Genomic DNA, 15,920 nt, shown 5'->3' with positions numbered 1-15,920 from the left:
CTGAGCCTTACTATTGGTTGGGATTTAGGGAACTTGCCAGCACATGGAGAGACTGAAAACAATGGCATGTTCATGGTTGAGAAATGAGAAAGTAAAATGGAAACCAACTGAATGGATGGGAATATACCTAAAAGGTAACATCTGCAAACGGCAGCCCACAGGTCAAGTTTACCCTGCTGCATTTTTGTAAATAAAGTTTTTGTTTGTTTTCTGTTTCTTTGAGATAGAGTCTCACTCTGTCACCCAGGCTAGAGTGCAGTGGCAAGATCTCAGCTCACTGCAACCTCCACCTCCCGGGTTCAAGCAATTTTCTGCCTCAGCTCCCCAAGTAGCTGGGATTACAGGCGCCCACCACCGCGCCCAGTTAATTTTTGTATTTTTAGTAGAAACGGGATTTCACCATGTTGGCCAGGCTGGTCTTGAACTCCCGACTTCGTGATCCACCCACCTCGGCCTCCCAAAGTGCTGGGATTACAGGCATGAGTCACCGCGCCCAGCAATAAATAAAGTTTTTTTTTTGTTTTTTTTTTTGAGACGGAGTTTCGCTCTGCCGCCCAGGCTGGAGTGCAGTGGCCGGATCTCAGCTCACTGCAAGCTCCTCCTCCCGGGTTCACGCCATTCTCCTGCCTCAGCCTCCCGAGTAGCTGGGACTACAGGCGCCCGCCAGGTCGCCCGGCTAGTTTTTTTTGTATTTTTAGTAGAGACAGGGTTTCACCATGTTAGCCAGGATGGTCTCGATCTCCTGACCTCGTGATCCGCCCGTCTCGGCCTCCCAAAGTGCTGGGATTACAGGCTTGAGCCACGGCGCCCGGCCTAAATAAAGTTTTAATGGAACACAGCCGTGCCCATTTCTTTAGCTATTGTATATGGCTGCTTTTGCGCTACAGTGGCAGAGTTGTGTAGTTGTGACAGACTATAGGGTCCACAAAGCCCTAAAATTAAAAAGTTTGCCAACTTGTAGTGAAGCAACAGCCTCTCTAAAGATGAGCAAGAGTAGAAATATCTAGAAGAAAAAATATGCTGGAAACAGTCTGGAACAGTGAGAGTTCAGACGGCAGCACTGAAGCATGAATATGAAGCATAATACCACAGACTCACCAAGAAATGAAAATTGGAACAAGGTGCTCAGAGATACCTTTGTATCCATGGTGGCTTTTTCTCAAGTTCTCTGGAAATTTCTATCATCTTATTTCTAGACTTGCTCCTCTTTCTAGAGTATTAACTCTCCTAGAGGTATGACTCTGCCAGCCTAAGATGCTTCCAGGACAAACCACAGTGCCCATGAGAATGTAGCTTTACTCTGTTGTCCCTATAAGTAGACACTGTCTCTGGTAAGTGTGCTTCTCTCCATCACCTCTGGGATCCAGTTACCCTTTGACTCTTCCATAACCTAGGGAGCCTCTCTATTGCCCAGTAATCACTCTTAACAGAATAGCCTTCCCTACCTCACTTCTTTTCCCTGTCACTCTACCTTTGCTTTGTTCTGCATAGAAACAAAGTCATGTTTCAGAAAGAAGTCCCAAAAGATTATTTGTGGAACACAATACAAATCATTTAAAGAAGGATGCATCTGAATTTCAAAGGCAGCATGAGAGCAGCAGAAAAGTACATCTTTATTTTATTAATTTGTTTCCTCTTTTTTCTTAGTCTATCTAGAGGTTTGTAAATTTTCTTTACCTTTCAAAAAATCTCTTAGTTACATTGATTTTTTGCTATTGTTTTTCTAGTCTCTATTTTTATTTATTTCTATTTTTATTTATTTCTGCTCTAAGTTTTATCATAAGTATCATAATAACACTTAGAGCAAAAAGTGTTATTATATCCTTCCTGCTGCTAACTTTGAGCTTAGTTTATTCTTTATCTTTTTTAATTTTTTAAATTTTAAGTTTTGTAGGTACATAGCAGGCGTGTGTATATGTTTACATATAAGTTTATATACATATACAAAAACTTTCCTCTTAGTACTGGTTTTGCTGCATCCCGTAAATTTTGATGTATTGTGTTCTCATTTTCAATTGTTCTCAAGATATTTTCTAATTTCTTTTTTGATTTTTTCTTTGACTCATTGATTATTTAAATGTGTTTTTTAATTTCTACATATTTGTGTATTTTTCAGTTTTTTTCTTATTTCCATTCTAGTTTTCTAGTTTCATTCCATTGTTGTAGGAAAAGACAATTAGTATGATTTCAATCCTCTTAAATTCGTTAAGACTTGTTTTGTGACCCAACATGTGAGAACATTCTCTATCCTGGAGAATGTTCTGTGTGCACTGGAGAATATGTATTCTGCTACCACTGGATAGAACATTTTGTTTGTTAGGTCCATTTGTTCTATAGCATTGTTCAAGTCTGTTGTTTCCTTGTTGATTTTCTATCTGAATGTTCTATTCATTACCAAAAGTGAGTTAGTGAATTCTTCTATTATTGCATTGTCTATTTCTCCCTTTGGTTCTGTCAATGCTTGCTTTATATACGTTAGGTGCTCTGATGTTGCATTCATATATTGTTATGTCTTCCTGGTGAATTTTTTCATTATTATGTAATGTTCTTCTTTGCCTTTTGTGACAGTTTTTGCCTTAAGGACTATTTTGTCTGATATAGAGGTATAGCCATTGTGCTGTCTTTTGGTTACCATTTGTACGGAATAAATTTTTTTCCCATTCCTTCACTTTTCAGCCTATACATTATCTTTAAATCTAAAGTCAGTCTCTTCTAGATAGCATGTAGATAGAGCTTGTTGGTTTTCTGAAAATCCATTCAGCTACTCCATGTCTTTGGATTGGAGAGTTTTATTCATTTACATTTCAATAAAGTATTGATAAGGAAAGACCTAATATTGCCATTTTGTTAATTCTTTTGTCTTTCTCAGAGTTCTTTTGTCTCCTTTTCCTCTCTTGCTGACTTCCTTTGTGTTTCATGGATTTTTGTATTATATGTTTTTATTCTTTTTTTTTCTTTTGTGTATCTTCTGTAGGTATTTTTTTGTGGTCATCATAGGGCTTATATGAAACAACTTAGAGTTATAACTGTCTATTTTTAGCTGATAACTTTCACTGCATACAAAAACTACTCTTTTGCTTCTCCCACCAATACATATTTTATGTATTGGTGTCATGATTTATATCTTGTTGTATTGTGTATCCATTAACCTATTTTTATAGTTATAGTTATTTTTAATACTTTTATCTTTTAAATTTTATAGTAGAGGGCCAAGTGTGGTGGCTCATGCCTGTAATCCCAGCACTTTGGAAGGCCGAGGAGGGCAGATCACCTGAGATCAGGAATTTGAGACCAGCCTGGCCAACATGGAGAAACCCCGTCTGTACTAAAAATACAAATATTAGCTGGGCGTGGTGGCAGGTGCCTATAATCCCAGCTACTCAGGAGGCCGAGACAGGAGAATGGCTTGAACCTGGGAGTCAGAGGTTGCAGTGAGCCGAGATCACACCACTGCATACCAGCCTGGGTGACAAGAGTGAAACTCTGTCTCAATAAATAAATAAATAAATAAATAAATAAATAAATTTTGTAGTAGAATTAAAAGAGTGATTTACCTACCACCATTATAGTATTACAGTATTCTATATTTATCAATATATTTAGGTTTACCAGCAAGTTTTATACTTTCACATGCATTTATATTACTATTTAACATCCTTTTGTTCCAAATTAAACAACTTCCTTTAACATTTTTTGTAAGGCAGGTCCAGTGATGATGAACTACCTCAGCTTGTGTTTATCTATAAAAGTCTTTATCTCTCCTTCAGTTTTGAAGGATAATTGTGCTGGGAATGATATTCTTGTTTGGCAGTTTGTTGATTGGTTGGTTGGTTGGTTTTCAGCACTTTAAATATATTATCCCATGTCCTTCTGGCCTGCAAAGTTTCTGCTAAGAAATTTACAGTCGCCTTATGGAGGTTCCCCTGTAATGATGGCACTTTTCTCTTGCTGCTTTCAGAATTCCCTCTTTGTCTTTGACTTCTGACAATTCAATTATAATGTGTATCACTTTGATTTCTTTGGGCGTCTTATTTGGGATACCCTGGGCTTCCTGGATCTGGCTGTCAATGTTCTTTCTCCGGTTTCAGGAGTTTTGAGCCATCATTTCTTTTAATAAGTTTTCTAAACTTTCTCTCTCTCTCTTCTCCTTCTGGATCTTCCTAATGTGAATGTTGGTCTGCTTGATGATGTCCCATACGTCTCGTCTTCACTCTTTTTTATTCTTTTTTCTTTTTGCTCCTCTGGATAATTTCCAATGGCCTATCTTTGAGTTCACTGATCCTATCTCCTGCTTGATTTAGTGTGTTATTGAATTCCTCTATTGAATTTTTCAATTCAGTTGTTGTATTTTGCAGCAGTGTGATTTCTGTTTGGTACTTTTTGTATTTTCTGCCTTTTTGTTGAAAATTCCCACTTTGTGTATTGTTCTCCTGGCCTTGCAGAGCATCTTTATTATGGTTATTTTGTTTTTGTTTTGTTTTGTTTTGTTGAGACAGAGTCTCGCTGTGTTTCCCAGGCTGGAGTGCAGTGGCATGATTTTGGCTTACTGCAACCTCCACCTCCTGGGTTCAAGCATTTCTCATGTCTCAGCCTCCTGAGAAGCCGGGATTACAGTTGCGCACCACCGCACCCAGCTAACTTTTGTGCTTTTAGTAGAGATGGGGTTTTGCCATGTTGGCCAGGCTGGTCTCAAACTCCTGACCTCAAGTGATCTACCCACCTTGGCCTCCCAAAGTGCTGGGATTACAAGCTTGAGCCACTATGCCCAGCCTATGATTGTATGGTTATTTTGAATTCTCTATTTTGAATATATGTTTATTTCAAATTCTCTTTCAGGTGAATTGTGTATCTCTTTCATTGGGGTCAACTTCAGGAGATCTATCTTGTACCTTTGTTTAGGACATATTTCCCTGTTTCTTCATTATCCTTGGATCTTTGTGCTGGTGTCTGCTCATTAGATAAAACAGCCACTGCTCCCAATCTTCATGGACTGGCCTTGTACTGGAGAAGACTTTCATGAATCAGCACAGTCAGAGATTCTGGGGACCTCTCAAATTTTTGTGCTAGTCCAAACCACCATCTTTGCAGCCTCCAGGTATGTTGAGTATGGCTAGTTTCTATCAGCACTCTAGCACAGGTGAGACAGAAGCCCATCCCTGATACTGTCCACAGAAAAGTCAGAATATTGGACACAAGGTCTAACTCTTTCTCTCTCCAGGGAGAGCCTGGGACCCAGGGTTTTTCACTGGCTCACTCTGAACTTGGCCAGGGGAGAGGGCTGTGGTGAATATCCATGTGCTAGTTCAAATTGCCCTCTTTGTTCTCGATGGCTCCTAAATGTCTGGAGTATGTTGGATTCCATCTGTATTCTAAGACAGGCAAGACAGAAGCTAGTGCATTGGCAGCCCTCAGAAAAATCTGAATGTTCGATGTATGGTCTAGTTATTTCCTTCTCTCCCTGCAAAGAAGTTGGGAGCTGAGGCTTTCTTCCTAACCATATGACACTGTGCTGAGAAAGCAGGGATTCTTGTGATAGAGTATCTTAAAATCTTTCTACCAACTTTGATTTGACTGGTTTTACACTCATCCAGGATGCAAGAGCCTCTCAAATTCTTACTAAATTTCTCACAGATAAAATTTATCAGAGTATTATTATTGAATCAGTGTGTCCATGATGGTGAGGAGGGTCCAGGGCTGCTTATTCCCTCATCTTGCTGATGTCACTCTCCAAAAAACACAAATTTGAAAGTAAATGACCAGGATTTACATCCTTACATATGATATGAGCTCAGAAAAGTTCGTTCCCTTTTTTGAGTCTTGTTTATCTCATCTCTTGAACTGAAATAATAATAATGCTGCCTACCTCATAGTTATTGTTTTGTTTTGTTTTTCAAAAGATAAGGTATTGTGTGTGAACATGTTTGGGGGAGGGAGTGATGATGTTTATTTCCGTAAACTTCATTGTTCCTATTGTCGACCCAAGTGGCTCAGATGAAGAATTTTGTGAAAATTCTACTTTGTTAAGCAGACAAATTGCCCATTGCCCATCACAACTCAGTGGTGCTCAAACTTCACCCACTTACCTTGTAAGTACTAGGGGCACAGAACTCTATTCATAAATTAACCATCAAAATGCAAATGTTAACCTTAACTTAGTGGCTGAAATAGGAATTTGGCAGATAACCAACCATTACCTCTATCTTCTCTGCTAAGTTCCTGATCTTGTGAGTTTGGTTATCTTATTTGGGGTAGTTCTTGAAGAGGATAAGTTCTCCACATGAAACTGTAATATCACCAAAACCTCTTTTCTGGTACTGGAATTGAAATGGGCTCTAGTTATCCTCTCGGAAACTTCCAGCCTTATAGCTCTGTGCAAGCATTTGTAATAAGGATAATAATGGCAGTATTGTTGTTGATGATGATTCTGCCATCTCATCAAGGCTTATTAGATGCCAAACAAGGCACTAAGCACTTTGGCACATGTCTCATTTGATTCTCCCAACAACTTTATAAGGTTGGCCTATTATTCCCATGTTACAGATAAAGAAACAAATGGGGAAAGGCTCCAAATTTGCCCTAGATACAGGCAATAAATGGTGGAACAGGGATTTGGACAGTTCAGGTCTATGACTCCTGATCATGAACACCTAAACATAGTACAAAACCTTTATATTTGGCACAGAGGTTTCTCTGGTTTGTGAGGGAAATATTCATTGCTTCCCATCGCCCCTTACTTTGTAGTTTTTCTTTCTGGTTCCCTCTAGGGCCCTGTTCCCCACTCCTTCATACTCCATCATTCCTCCAAAGGCCTCTCTGCCCAAGCCTTTGGGCACCCAGCTAATCTCTATGGTACCTCCCTGAACTAAGGCCAAGTCTTACTCATTTACTTTTCTCCACAGGGAAATGATCATCCTTTTGCACAACTGATCCAATCTGGAAACTAGATTGTCTTTTCTGAACATCTAAGCAAATGAAAATGCACAATCACATGACCTAAGTCATTTAGAACTTGGAAAAAAGACTACCCTTCTAACCATGAGCTTTTAACCCTGTAAAAGTTCATCTTAGAAGTAAATTCAGTTTCCTAGAATCAAATAATTCTAAAGCTAGAAGGATCTGAATTTATGGAGGAGAAAACTAGTGCCCAGACAATAAGTTAGTAAGGAAATGAATATCAATCGATCACTCTTTAGTCAGATAGTCTACTAGGTACCTTTGCATATAGTATTTCATCCTCACCCCAGAACCTGAGTGTTCAGATTCCATTTTTGTCACCATGTAGCAGAGATGAAGAATCTGAAATGTTGGGAGGAAATTTAACTCATTCAAAATGATGCAAGTAAGCAGGCTCCAGTCGGCCTGACCCTTCATATTTATTGTGAGTTAGAGACATGAGACACTGACCTGGGCCAGGCTGTGACAAAACATAACAGCTGGGAGAAAATGCAGAAGAGAGATCATGGATTCCAATACCAGCTATGAGCACACAGACAAGACACACCTAGGCTTCCTACTCATCGCTTTACTCCTCAACAAACTAGGAGTTTAAAAAGTAACAAATCCCATCTGGACACAGTGGCTCACGCCTGTAATCCCAGCACTTTGGGAGGTCGAGGCAGGCAGATCATGAGGTCAAGAGATGGAGACCATCCTGGCCAACATGGTGAAACCCCGTCTCTACTAAAATACAAAAAATTAGCTGGGCGTAGCGGCAGGCACCTGTAGTCCCAGCTATTCGGGAGGCTGAGGCAAGAGAATTGCTTGAACCTGGGAGGCAGAGGTTGTAGTGAGCCGAGATTGCACCATTGCACTCCAACCTGGTGACAGAGTGAGACTCCATCTCAAAAAAAAAAAAAAAAGGTAATAAATCCCACAAGCTTATCATGGCATGGCTTGGCTCCTGGAAGTAATGGGATGTGCTTATATAGAGGAAAATACTGAGCACTCCTGGACAGCCTGCTGTTCTGCCTGCAGATGCTAACAGCAGCCTCAGGCCTCAAAAAACTTATATGATGGCTTTAACTCCAGATGTAAGGATGAAAAAAAAAAAAAAGTGCCTTAGCTCTATCCCAAAGTAAACATAAAATTTGCAGGGAAACAGAAAGGAAAAGAAACAGCAAAAATATCCAGGAGATAAGCATAGGGAAAAATCAAAGGTCGGAGAGTGGTATATCCCGCCAGCTAAGAGTTTAGACCAAGATTGTTCAGGAGGCAATAAAACAGGTCACCAAAGAGCATCAGACATGCCAAATAGCCCAGACAACTGAAAAAGGAGCTGCCCTCCCACCCATCACAAGAAGAGCCTAGGGTCAAAAGGAATCAAATAATGCTGAGCTGACCATACACTCCTGGTGCAGAGCTGGGTTTAAAGAAGAAAGAATTTATGATGTGAAAGACAATAGGACAATAAGCAAATCCTGCTGTTGAACCTAAAGCCAAAAAGAAAAAGAAAATGATTATACTTTTTTTACTTTTAAGAAGTTTAGCTATACCAGCAATAATAAAAATTGTCAATAATCCTAATAAAAATATGTGGTCTGCAAAGTGTTTCCATAAACAGTTTTCCATGCTTCCTTTGGCAAGTTTATAAAGTAAATAGAGAAGACATGATTATCTCCACTTTGCCTTTGGGGAAACTACAGCTAGGAGAAGCCACATGTCTTATCCGAAAACACAGAGCTATTAAGGGTGTCAATGTTAGAACTAGAATCCAGGTTTTGGTAAGTGAGTCTCAACCTGGCTTTTGGAGATTCATCACCTGTAGAGCTTCTAAAACTCCCAGTGGCAGGGTTGAATCCCAGACCAATTAAATCAGACTCCCTGAGGGCAGACTCAAGCCTCAAAAATTTTTTAAGTTCCCTGGGTGATTTCAAACACAGCCAAGGCTGAGAACCACCATCCTGCCATGTGTCTGATGATGATGACAGAGCACCTGGAAATAATTTGAAAGCCACCTGGAAATGTTCAAGGGGAGGTATAGCTATAATGATTGAGATTTTTATGGTTTAGAAAACATGGCAGAATTTACAGATCCTATAAATGTTGCCTCCAGCCAGAATTTTCCTTTATTCCAGGATGCCATCTCTAGTCAAAGCATATTTAGAAATTTCTGTTTTGTTAATGTCTGTATCCTTTCAATATCCAGTTTGCTGATAGCAAACCTTTGGTCTTTGAGGATAGGTTTGACTTTTTTAAAGCTGTCCAAAGAGAAACCTTGTGAGTGATGTAGACAATCAAGTTGGATCATTTTTAAAACCACCTTCATAGAATTGTGACTCATAACTGAATCTAAAGGCAGTTCCTGAAGAGACTTGCCAAAAATTAGTGGGAATCTGTGCATAGGGTACAACAATGTGGATGTACTTAATGCCCCTGAATTGTACATTAAAAATTGGTAAAATGGTAAATTTTGTGTTGTGCATATTTTACCATAATAAGAAAATATCAGAGGGCTGGCAGGGTTGTGTTCCTCTCTAAAGAATCCCAAGGGGAATCCTTGCTCTCTCCAGGGTCTAGAGACGACCTGCATTCTTTAGCTCATGACGCACTTCCTCCATCTTCACATCCTGCAAGGACAAGGCAAGTTCTTCTCACATCGCATCACTCTGACCTGTGTCCATAGTTTCGTCTCCCTCTCACTCTCTTCTGCCTCCCTCTTCCACTTTTAAGAGACCTGAGTCCACCTGATAATCCGAGATAATCTCCCTATCATAAAGTCAGTTGATTCGCAACTTTAATTCCCTCTGCAACTTCAATTTCCTTTTATATGTAATCTAACATATTCCCAGGTTCCAGGAATTAGAACATGAACATTTTGGTGAGAGATGGAGGGGACAATTATTCTGTCTACCACAGGAGCTATTAGCAGTATGTTTGTATTATTGTAAAATAATATACGTAAGCAGGATGTGGAAAAAGGAAACAAGCAACATGAGAGAGAGCCTCCGGACTGAGCTTGACCTTGGGTTTGGAGGAAATCACAGACACAGGGTAAATCATAGTAGAGACAGAATTCCAGGTCAGAGACTTCTCACAAGCCACGCAGCAAAGCACAAATCCAAATCCATCCTGGAACTTGAGTTTTAAAAAGAAGAATCAAGGGAGAAATTATGGTGGAGAGAATCATTGCTTTATCAAATATATATAGAATTTCAATTCACTTCATCATTTTAGGACACAGGACTATGTTTCACCCAAGTGGAGTCTGATTCCTGCTGGGAAAGCCTGGTGTGGTGGGAAAAGTCAGAGACCTCTGATCCCTTCAGATCATAATGGCCCTCTGAGGTTTCAGGAAGTCTATGGTTAAACACTTTCATGGGTCTTCATGAGAGTCAAAGAAAGATGCCCTTTCTTGATATACACTGATGCCATTGGGCGCCAGCATTGTCCCTTTCAGTACTCAGAGTTCCTTGTAGCACCCACCAGCTGTTCACAGTGCCAGGGAACTGGGCCTTACAATAGCACTACTCGGGGACTAGTTTTATCCCTTTTAAAAAATTATAAATAAGTTGCGGTCAGGAACTGCGTCTTTCTTCATGTGTCTCTCCCCAATCCACCACCCAGCGTCTGCACAGAGTAGCTATTCAACAGGTACTGGTTGGATTGAATTGAGAAAGGCCAAAGGATCAAATAAAGAGTTGATGGGGTCTCTAAGACCTGGAGTCGAGGAGGGAAGAGAGGAGCTGGAAGCCCAGGCTGTCAATGATTGACCCACACAAGGGAAAGGAGGAATTCTTGGGCATAGCAGGGCAGGTCAGAGGGTCTCTTCACTGGGAAATTCCTGGACCACCAATAACCCAGAATAATACAGCACTGAACCCGAAACTCTCACTGAAAGAGATGAGTTTTCCAGAGCTTCTTTCCAGCCCACAGCTCATGCCTCTTCCGTTCAGATTTGGATACAAGCAGCTCTGGGAGATGTCCAAGTCAGAAGGAAAATCCAAGAACGACCAAGGGGAGATAGGGCCTGCAGCCCTCAGCCCCTCCACCCTCCTTCCCACAGGCCTGCCTGCCTCGCTTCTGGGTCCAGGGCACCAGATTCACCATCTGCCCCCGAGGCATGAAACTGCTCTGGTATCCAAGAGTCAGACCATTATATGGCCTGTCTTTCAAATGGCTTTTTATAGCTTACTCAGGTGATGAGCACGTTGAAACAAATGAATACAAATGAAAAAGGCATCTGCTTTGCCAAGGAAATGATATTTATTAGGAGGTTAAAAAGGAGGGCCACTGGCACATCAGAGAGTTCTCTGGGTGAGCATAGGAAGGAACAGACCCCCAGGAAGGAAAGGGTGAGCAGGACAGTCTAGAGTAGTTGGGGAGGCTGCAGGCTTTGGGTGAGTTTCTTGGCTGCCTTACTGGGGCCACTCCAGCCCATGCAAATGATGTTTTCAGGCCCCTTTTGTTAAACCAGAGCCAGGTCACAGCTCTGCAGTCCTGGGCCCTGCATCCTTGCTCCTCCGGCATTTCCTAGGTTCTAGCGCACGAAGGAATTGCAGGGTCCACAGCGGGGGCGTGGGGCACAGGGTGTGCAGGGGGCAGGAGGAATGCAAGGGGTGCAGGGATTGGAGACACAGGGTCCAATGGACTTGCTGCACGCGTTGGTCGTGGCACAGGGATTGCTGGGCAGACTGGAGACAAAAGAATGATGTGGAAAGGTGAGTTAAGGGAAATTTTAAAATCATATGCCAGAGATATCCCCAAGGGTAAGAATGCCTGTCAGGACTTGGCCTAGCCTAGAACAGAGAAGGCACAAGCTCCCCTGCTACAAAGATAGCTCACATGGTTAATGGTCTCCCTGCCATAGAGCACCATGGTAGACAGAAACTCTGAAACTCTGATGTCTACTCTCAAATCCGTTCATGCCAAACTGATGACATGGGGTGAGTCATTTACCTTCTCCAAGCCCCAGTTTACTTTCCTATAGATTGAAGGAAATACTGATCCAGCCCACCTGGTGGTAATTATAAGATCAAATCAGGTAGTCTATGGGAATGTACCCACTAGACAATACGGTAACCTATCATGCAGTCATGCATATTATCATAGTAGAATGCAAAGACTTGGCAGTGCAATTTCAGTTTGTACATCAAACAACTCTTGCTACCAAACCATTTGTGTTTTAAATGATGGCCATATTATGTTGTCTGAATTCTGTTTGAGCATGTCTAGTGTGAAGACATAATTTCCTTTCCAAGGTATGCAATCTTTGCATGGTGTCTGAGTATTACACTCACACGTGCATCGCTTCATCAAACACATCTGCCCATGTACTCACTTGCAGTCCTCACTCTCCAGGAGGCTCCGGTATGTGTTGATCTCACACTCTAGCCGGGCACGCACGTCCAGTAGCACCTGGTACTCCTGGTTCTGCCGCTCCAGGTCACAGCGGATCTCCGCCAGCTGGGACTCCACGTTGGTGATCAGGCTCTGCACCTGGGACAGCTGGGAGCTGTAGCGGGCCTCGCTCTCCGTCAGTGTGTTTTCAAGAGAGTCTCGCTGTGGTAGGGAAGATCAGGAATGTCAGAGAGCTGCTCCTTCAAAGGGTTTCTTCATAGGATTCCAAGGAAGTCACAAGCTCCAAGAGCTAAGGAGAGTGTGTGGCCCCAAGGGCATCCCCAGGACTCTGCCTCCCAATTTCCCATCGCTCACCAGTAGGTCAGAACAATACACACCAGGTTGTGCTGGGCCTGCAGCTCAATCTCCAGGGCATTGACCGTTCGTCTCAGCTCGATGATCTCTGCCTGATAGGACTGCAGCTGCTCTGCGCTGGATACCACCTGCTTGTTTAGCTCCTCGGTCTGAAACACCCAAGGGGAGAAAGGATCAGACCCTGCCTCTGGGGCCATAGGGTGGGCCTTGGGTCCTGAGTGGCCACGTGCTTAGATGCCCACCTGCGTGGTGAACCATTGCTCCACTTCCCTGCGGTTGGTTTCCACCAGGGCCTCATACTGACTCCTGGTCTCGTTCAGCACCCGATTCAGGTCCACAGTGGGGGCAGCGTCTACCTCCACATTGAGACGGTCTCCAAGCTGGCAGCGCAGGGTGTTGACCTCCTATGGATGCAGAAAGTACAAGAGTTACTATGCTCTGCAAAGAATGGACTCTAAGGAATGGCATTGCTTGTTGAAGCCCTGTTAGTCTGTTCTCTCAGAACAGAAACTTTGAGTGGAGCAGTCTATGACAGCTCAAGGCACTCCATGTGGCATAGCCCCCTCCCCAGTATCTGCTGTGCCATGGCACTTGGCTTCAGAAGAAAATCCCAAAAGTTTGCTTGGTTGCCACTGAAAGATGGGCTAATTGATGTTCAACTTTCCCAGTTTACAACTGGCTGTGAGGACCTCAGCATGCAAAAAAAATAAAATTGGCTGTGCAATTTCAGACCATATATCAAAAAACTCTTGTTGTCAAGTAAGAGATAAGAGCGTTTCATGGCCCCTCGCAGGAGAGACAGGAAGAAGCTCACAAACACTCTTCACCAATACTTTGAAAGAGTAGAGACTCATGTTTATAAGGTTTGATTTTTTTTCTTGGTCTTTGGCAAAAAAAAAAAAAAGACTTTGCAAAGCAATAATACTACAATGCTAGGATTCATTCTATAACTGTTGAACAATTTCAAGCACATGGAGCTGCTCTGGGCAACTCAAAGAATGTGCTAGTTTGAAGTGAAAGATGTTTCCTGCCTGGGAACATGAACAGGTCTTATCTCGCTCCAATTTTTCTCTTGCCGTGATGTTTTTAAAGGAAACCCTCAGCCTTGTATTCATACTCTGCATTCTGCTGCCCCTAATCACTAAAGCTACCCTAAGCCAGAGGCTGAGACAGGTTTGTGCACTTCTCATTTCTAGTCTCACCTGCTCATGATTGCTCTTGAGGCACAGCAGCTCCTCCTTCAGGGACTCCACCTGGGCCTCCAGGTCGGACTTGCACAGGGTCAGCTCATCCAGGATCCTGCGCAGACCGTTGATGTCCGACTCCACCAGCTGCCGCAGGGACAGCTCGGTCTGGTACCTGCACAAGGAGCGAGTCAGAGCACTACCTGGTAGATCTTCAACACTCACAGGAATGATTTTTGATAACCTCATGTGCCTTATCTTTCCACTTTCTGTAGTGAATAGGCCCAGGAGACAGAGGTTTCTGGAGGCCCCATCAATACCCAATATTCATCCTAAAACAAACAGATTGATCTGAGTCCTCATCTATTTTTGTGATTTCTTTGCTTGGTTCTCCCCAATCCTCTGCAGAATCCTTCACAGCAAATGGGTAGATCTGTTTCTCAGTACAGCCATGGAAATCCCTTTTCTGTAACTAAAGATTAAACAGAAGAAATGGACACTAGTGCAAATTCTGAACAACTCACTTGGTTCTGAAATCATCCGCAGCCAGCTTGGCGTTGTCGATCTGCACCACAAGCCTGGCATTCTCGGACTTGGTACACAGGATCTGGGGAGTGAGAGGTGGCTTAGTGAGGACTGAAAATAAATATGACTTCATCAACTTTTTAAAAATGACTTAAAAAGACATTTTGAAATAAAATAGGAAGCAAGAACTATGACAGCACAGAAGCAAGAAACACACTTCTCTATCACAGACAGAATCACAGCAAACTCTCTTGCTTGGAGATGACAGCAACGCCCCTCACCTTCTGCTGGAGCTCCTCAATGGTCTTGAAGTAGGACTGGTAGCTGGGGCACAGCAAGGGCTCCTGCTGCTGCGACCGCTCCCGGATGAGGTTCTCCAGCTCCGCATTTTCCCGCTCCAGCTGACGCACCTTCTCCAGGTAGCTGGCCAGACGGTCATTCAGGAACTGCATGGTCTCCTTCTCGCTGCCATTGAAGGAGCCCTCGCAGAACCAGTTGCAGTTGCTCACATTGGCGGGGATGTTGCAGGCCCCGGGTAGGGTGCAGCTGTGGCAGCTGGGGGGCACGCAGGGCCGGGAGGAGCAGCTGGTGCGGCAGCTCAGGCTGGGCAGGCAGAAGTTGTAGGGCATGGTGCTGGGAGGGAGGGAGTGAGTGCCTGGCTGAAGACAGAGTCTAAATTCTCCAAGCCACAGAGCTGCGGGTCTCCTTCCTCTAGGGAGCATTTATACCCCACTGCAGAGGGTGTGGACACAGTATGTAGTGTCTTTTTTCTTTTTATTTCTTCACTTCTTTTCAAACGCCCTTTCCTTCAGTCTGTTATTTGCCTTCCTCAGAAGAGTCCCTTATCCCATAAAATTCTTTACTTGGGCTTCTTGCTAAGTCAGGACTCCTCCGCAGACAGTCCACCCATGAAATCAGACTTCTGTAGTAGGCCTTCAAAGAGGCTACACAGTCCAGCCCAAGTATCTGCCCTCATTAATTGAGGTGTTGATCCATCCAATGACATTCTTTTGTGTCACATAATCCTGCAGGCTCATAAACATACTCATGTCCTGGTCCACCTGCCATTTCTAGGGAGAAACATGGATTGGTTTGAGGAAAAAGTTGCATTAAGAAGCCACAGTGGACTGTCTTTCCCTCTTCATTTAAAGAAGAATCTTCAAATGATGGAGCATTCCATGCCTTGGAAGCCTTAAGGTGGATGACTAGAATCAATGGAGGACATGGCTGAAAATATTAGACAGCAATTTGTGTTTTACGGGTCTGTGTAATACTTCCCTGCCAACACCACATATTACTTAAGAAAATTGTAGAGGAGAGAATTTTAAAGGTAGAGGCTTTGATAACTAGTTTGAGAACAGAGAAGTTTCTGAGGTAAGAGATCATTGTGAAAGAAGGCTGAAAAGTGCAAACTGAGAGAGCCATAAAAAACACACTTAAGGCTGGGCGCAGTGGCTCATGCCTGTAATCCCAGTACCTTGGGAGGCCGAGGCAGGGGGGTCACGAGGTCAAGAGATTGAGACCATCCTGGCTAACATAGTGAAACCCATCTCTACTAAA

At 42.9% G+C, this 15,920-nt stretch overlaps 1 protein-coding gene across 1 annotated transcript; it reads right to left on the bottom strand.

Annotated features, from left to right (window-relative positions):
* Positions 1–11,180: 11,180 nt before the first annotated feature.
* LOC117067007 (keratin, type I cuticular Ha1) lies at positions 11,181–15,078 on the bottom strand. Its single transcript, XM_033183055.1, has 7 exons — positions 14,642–15,078; positions 14,360–14,442; positions 13,854–14,010; positions 12,894–13,055; positions 12,675–12,800; positions 12,278–12,498; positions 11,181–11,630 (listed from the first exon to the last, which is right to left on the bottom strand). The coding sequence occupies exons 1-7, from the start codon at positions 14,987–14,989 to the stop codon at positions 11,477–11,479; spliced, it is 1,251 nt and encodes a 416-aa protein (XP_033038946.1). The 5' UTR covers positions 14,990–15,078; the 3' UTR covers positions 11,181–11,476.
* Positions 15,079–15,920: the final 842 nt, after the last annotated feature.

This window comes from Trachypithecus francoisi, unplaced genomic scaffold (genome assembly GCF_009764315.1).
Source record: "Trachypithecus francoisi isolate TF-2019V2 unplaced genomic scaffold, Tfra_2.0 Lachesis_group20, whole genome shotgun sequence".
Lineage (NCBI taxonomy): Eukaryota > Metazoa > Chordata > Mammalia > Primates > Cercopithecidae > Trachypithecus > Trachypithecus francoisi.
Note: the sequence above shows the minus strand (reverse complement) of the source record. Positions and strands in the feature narration are given on the sequence as shown.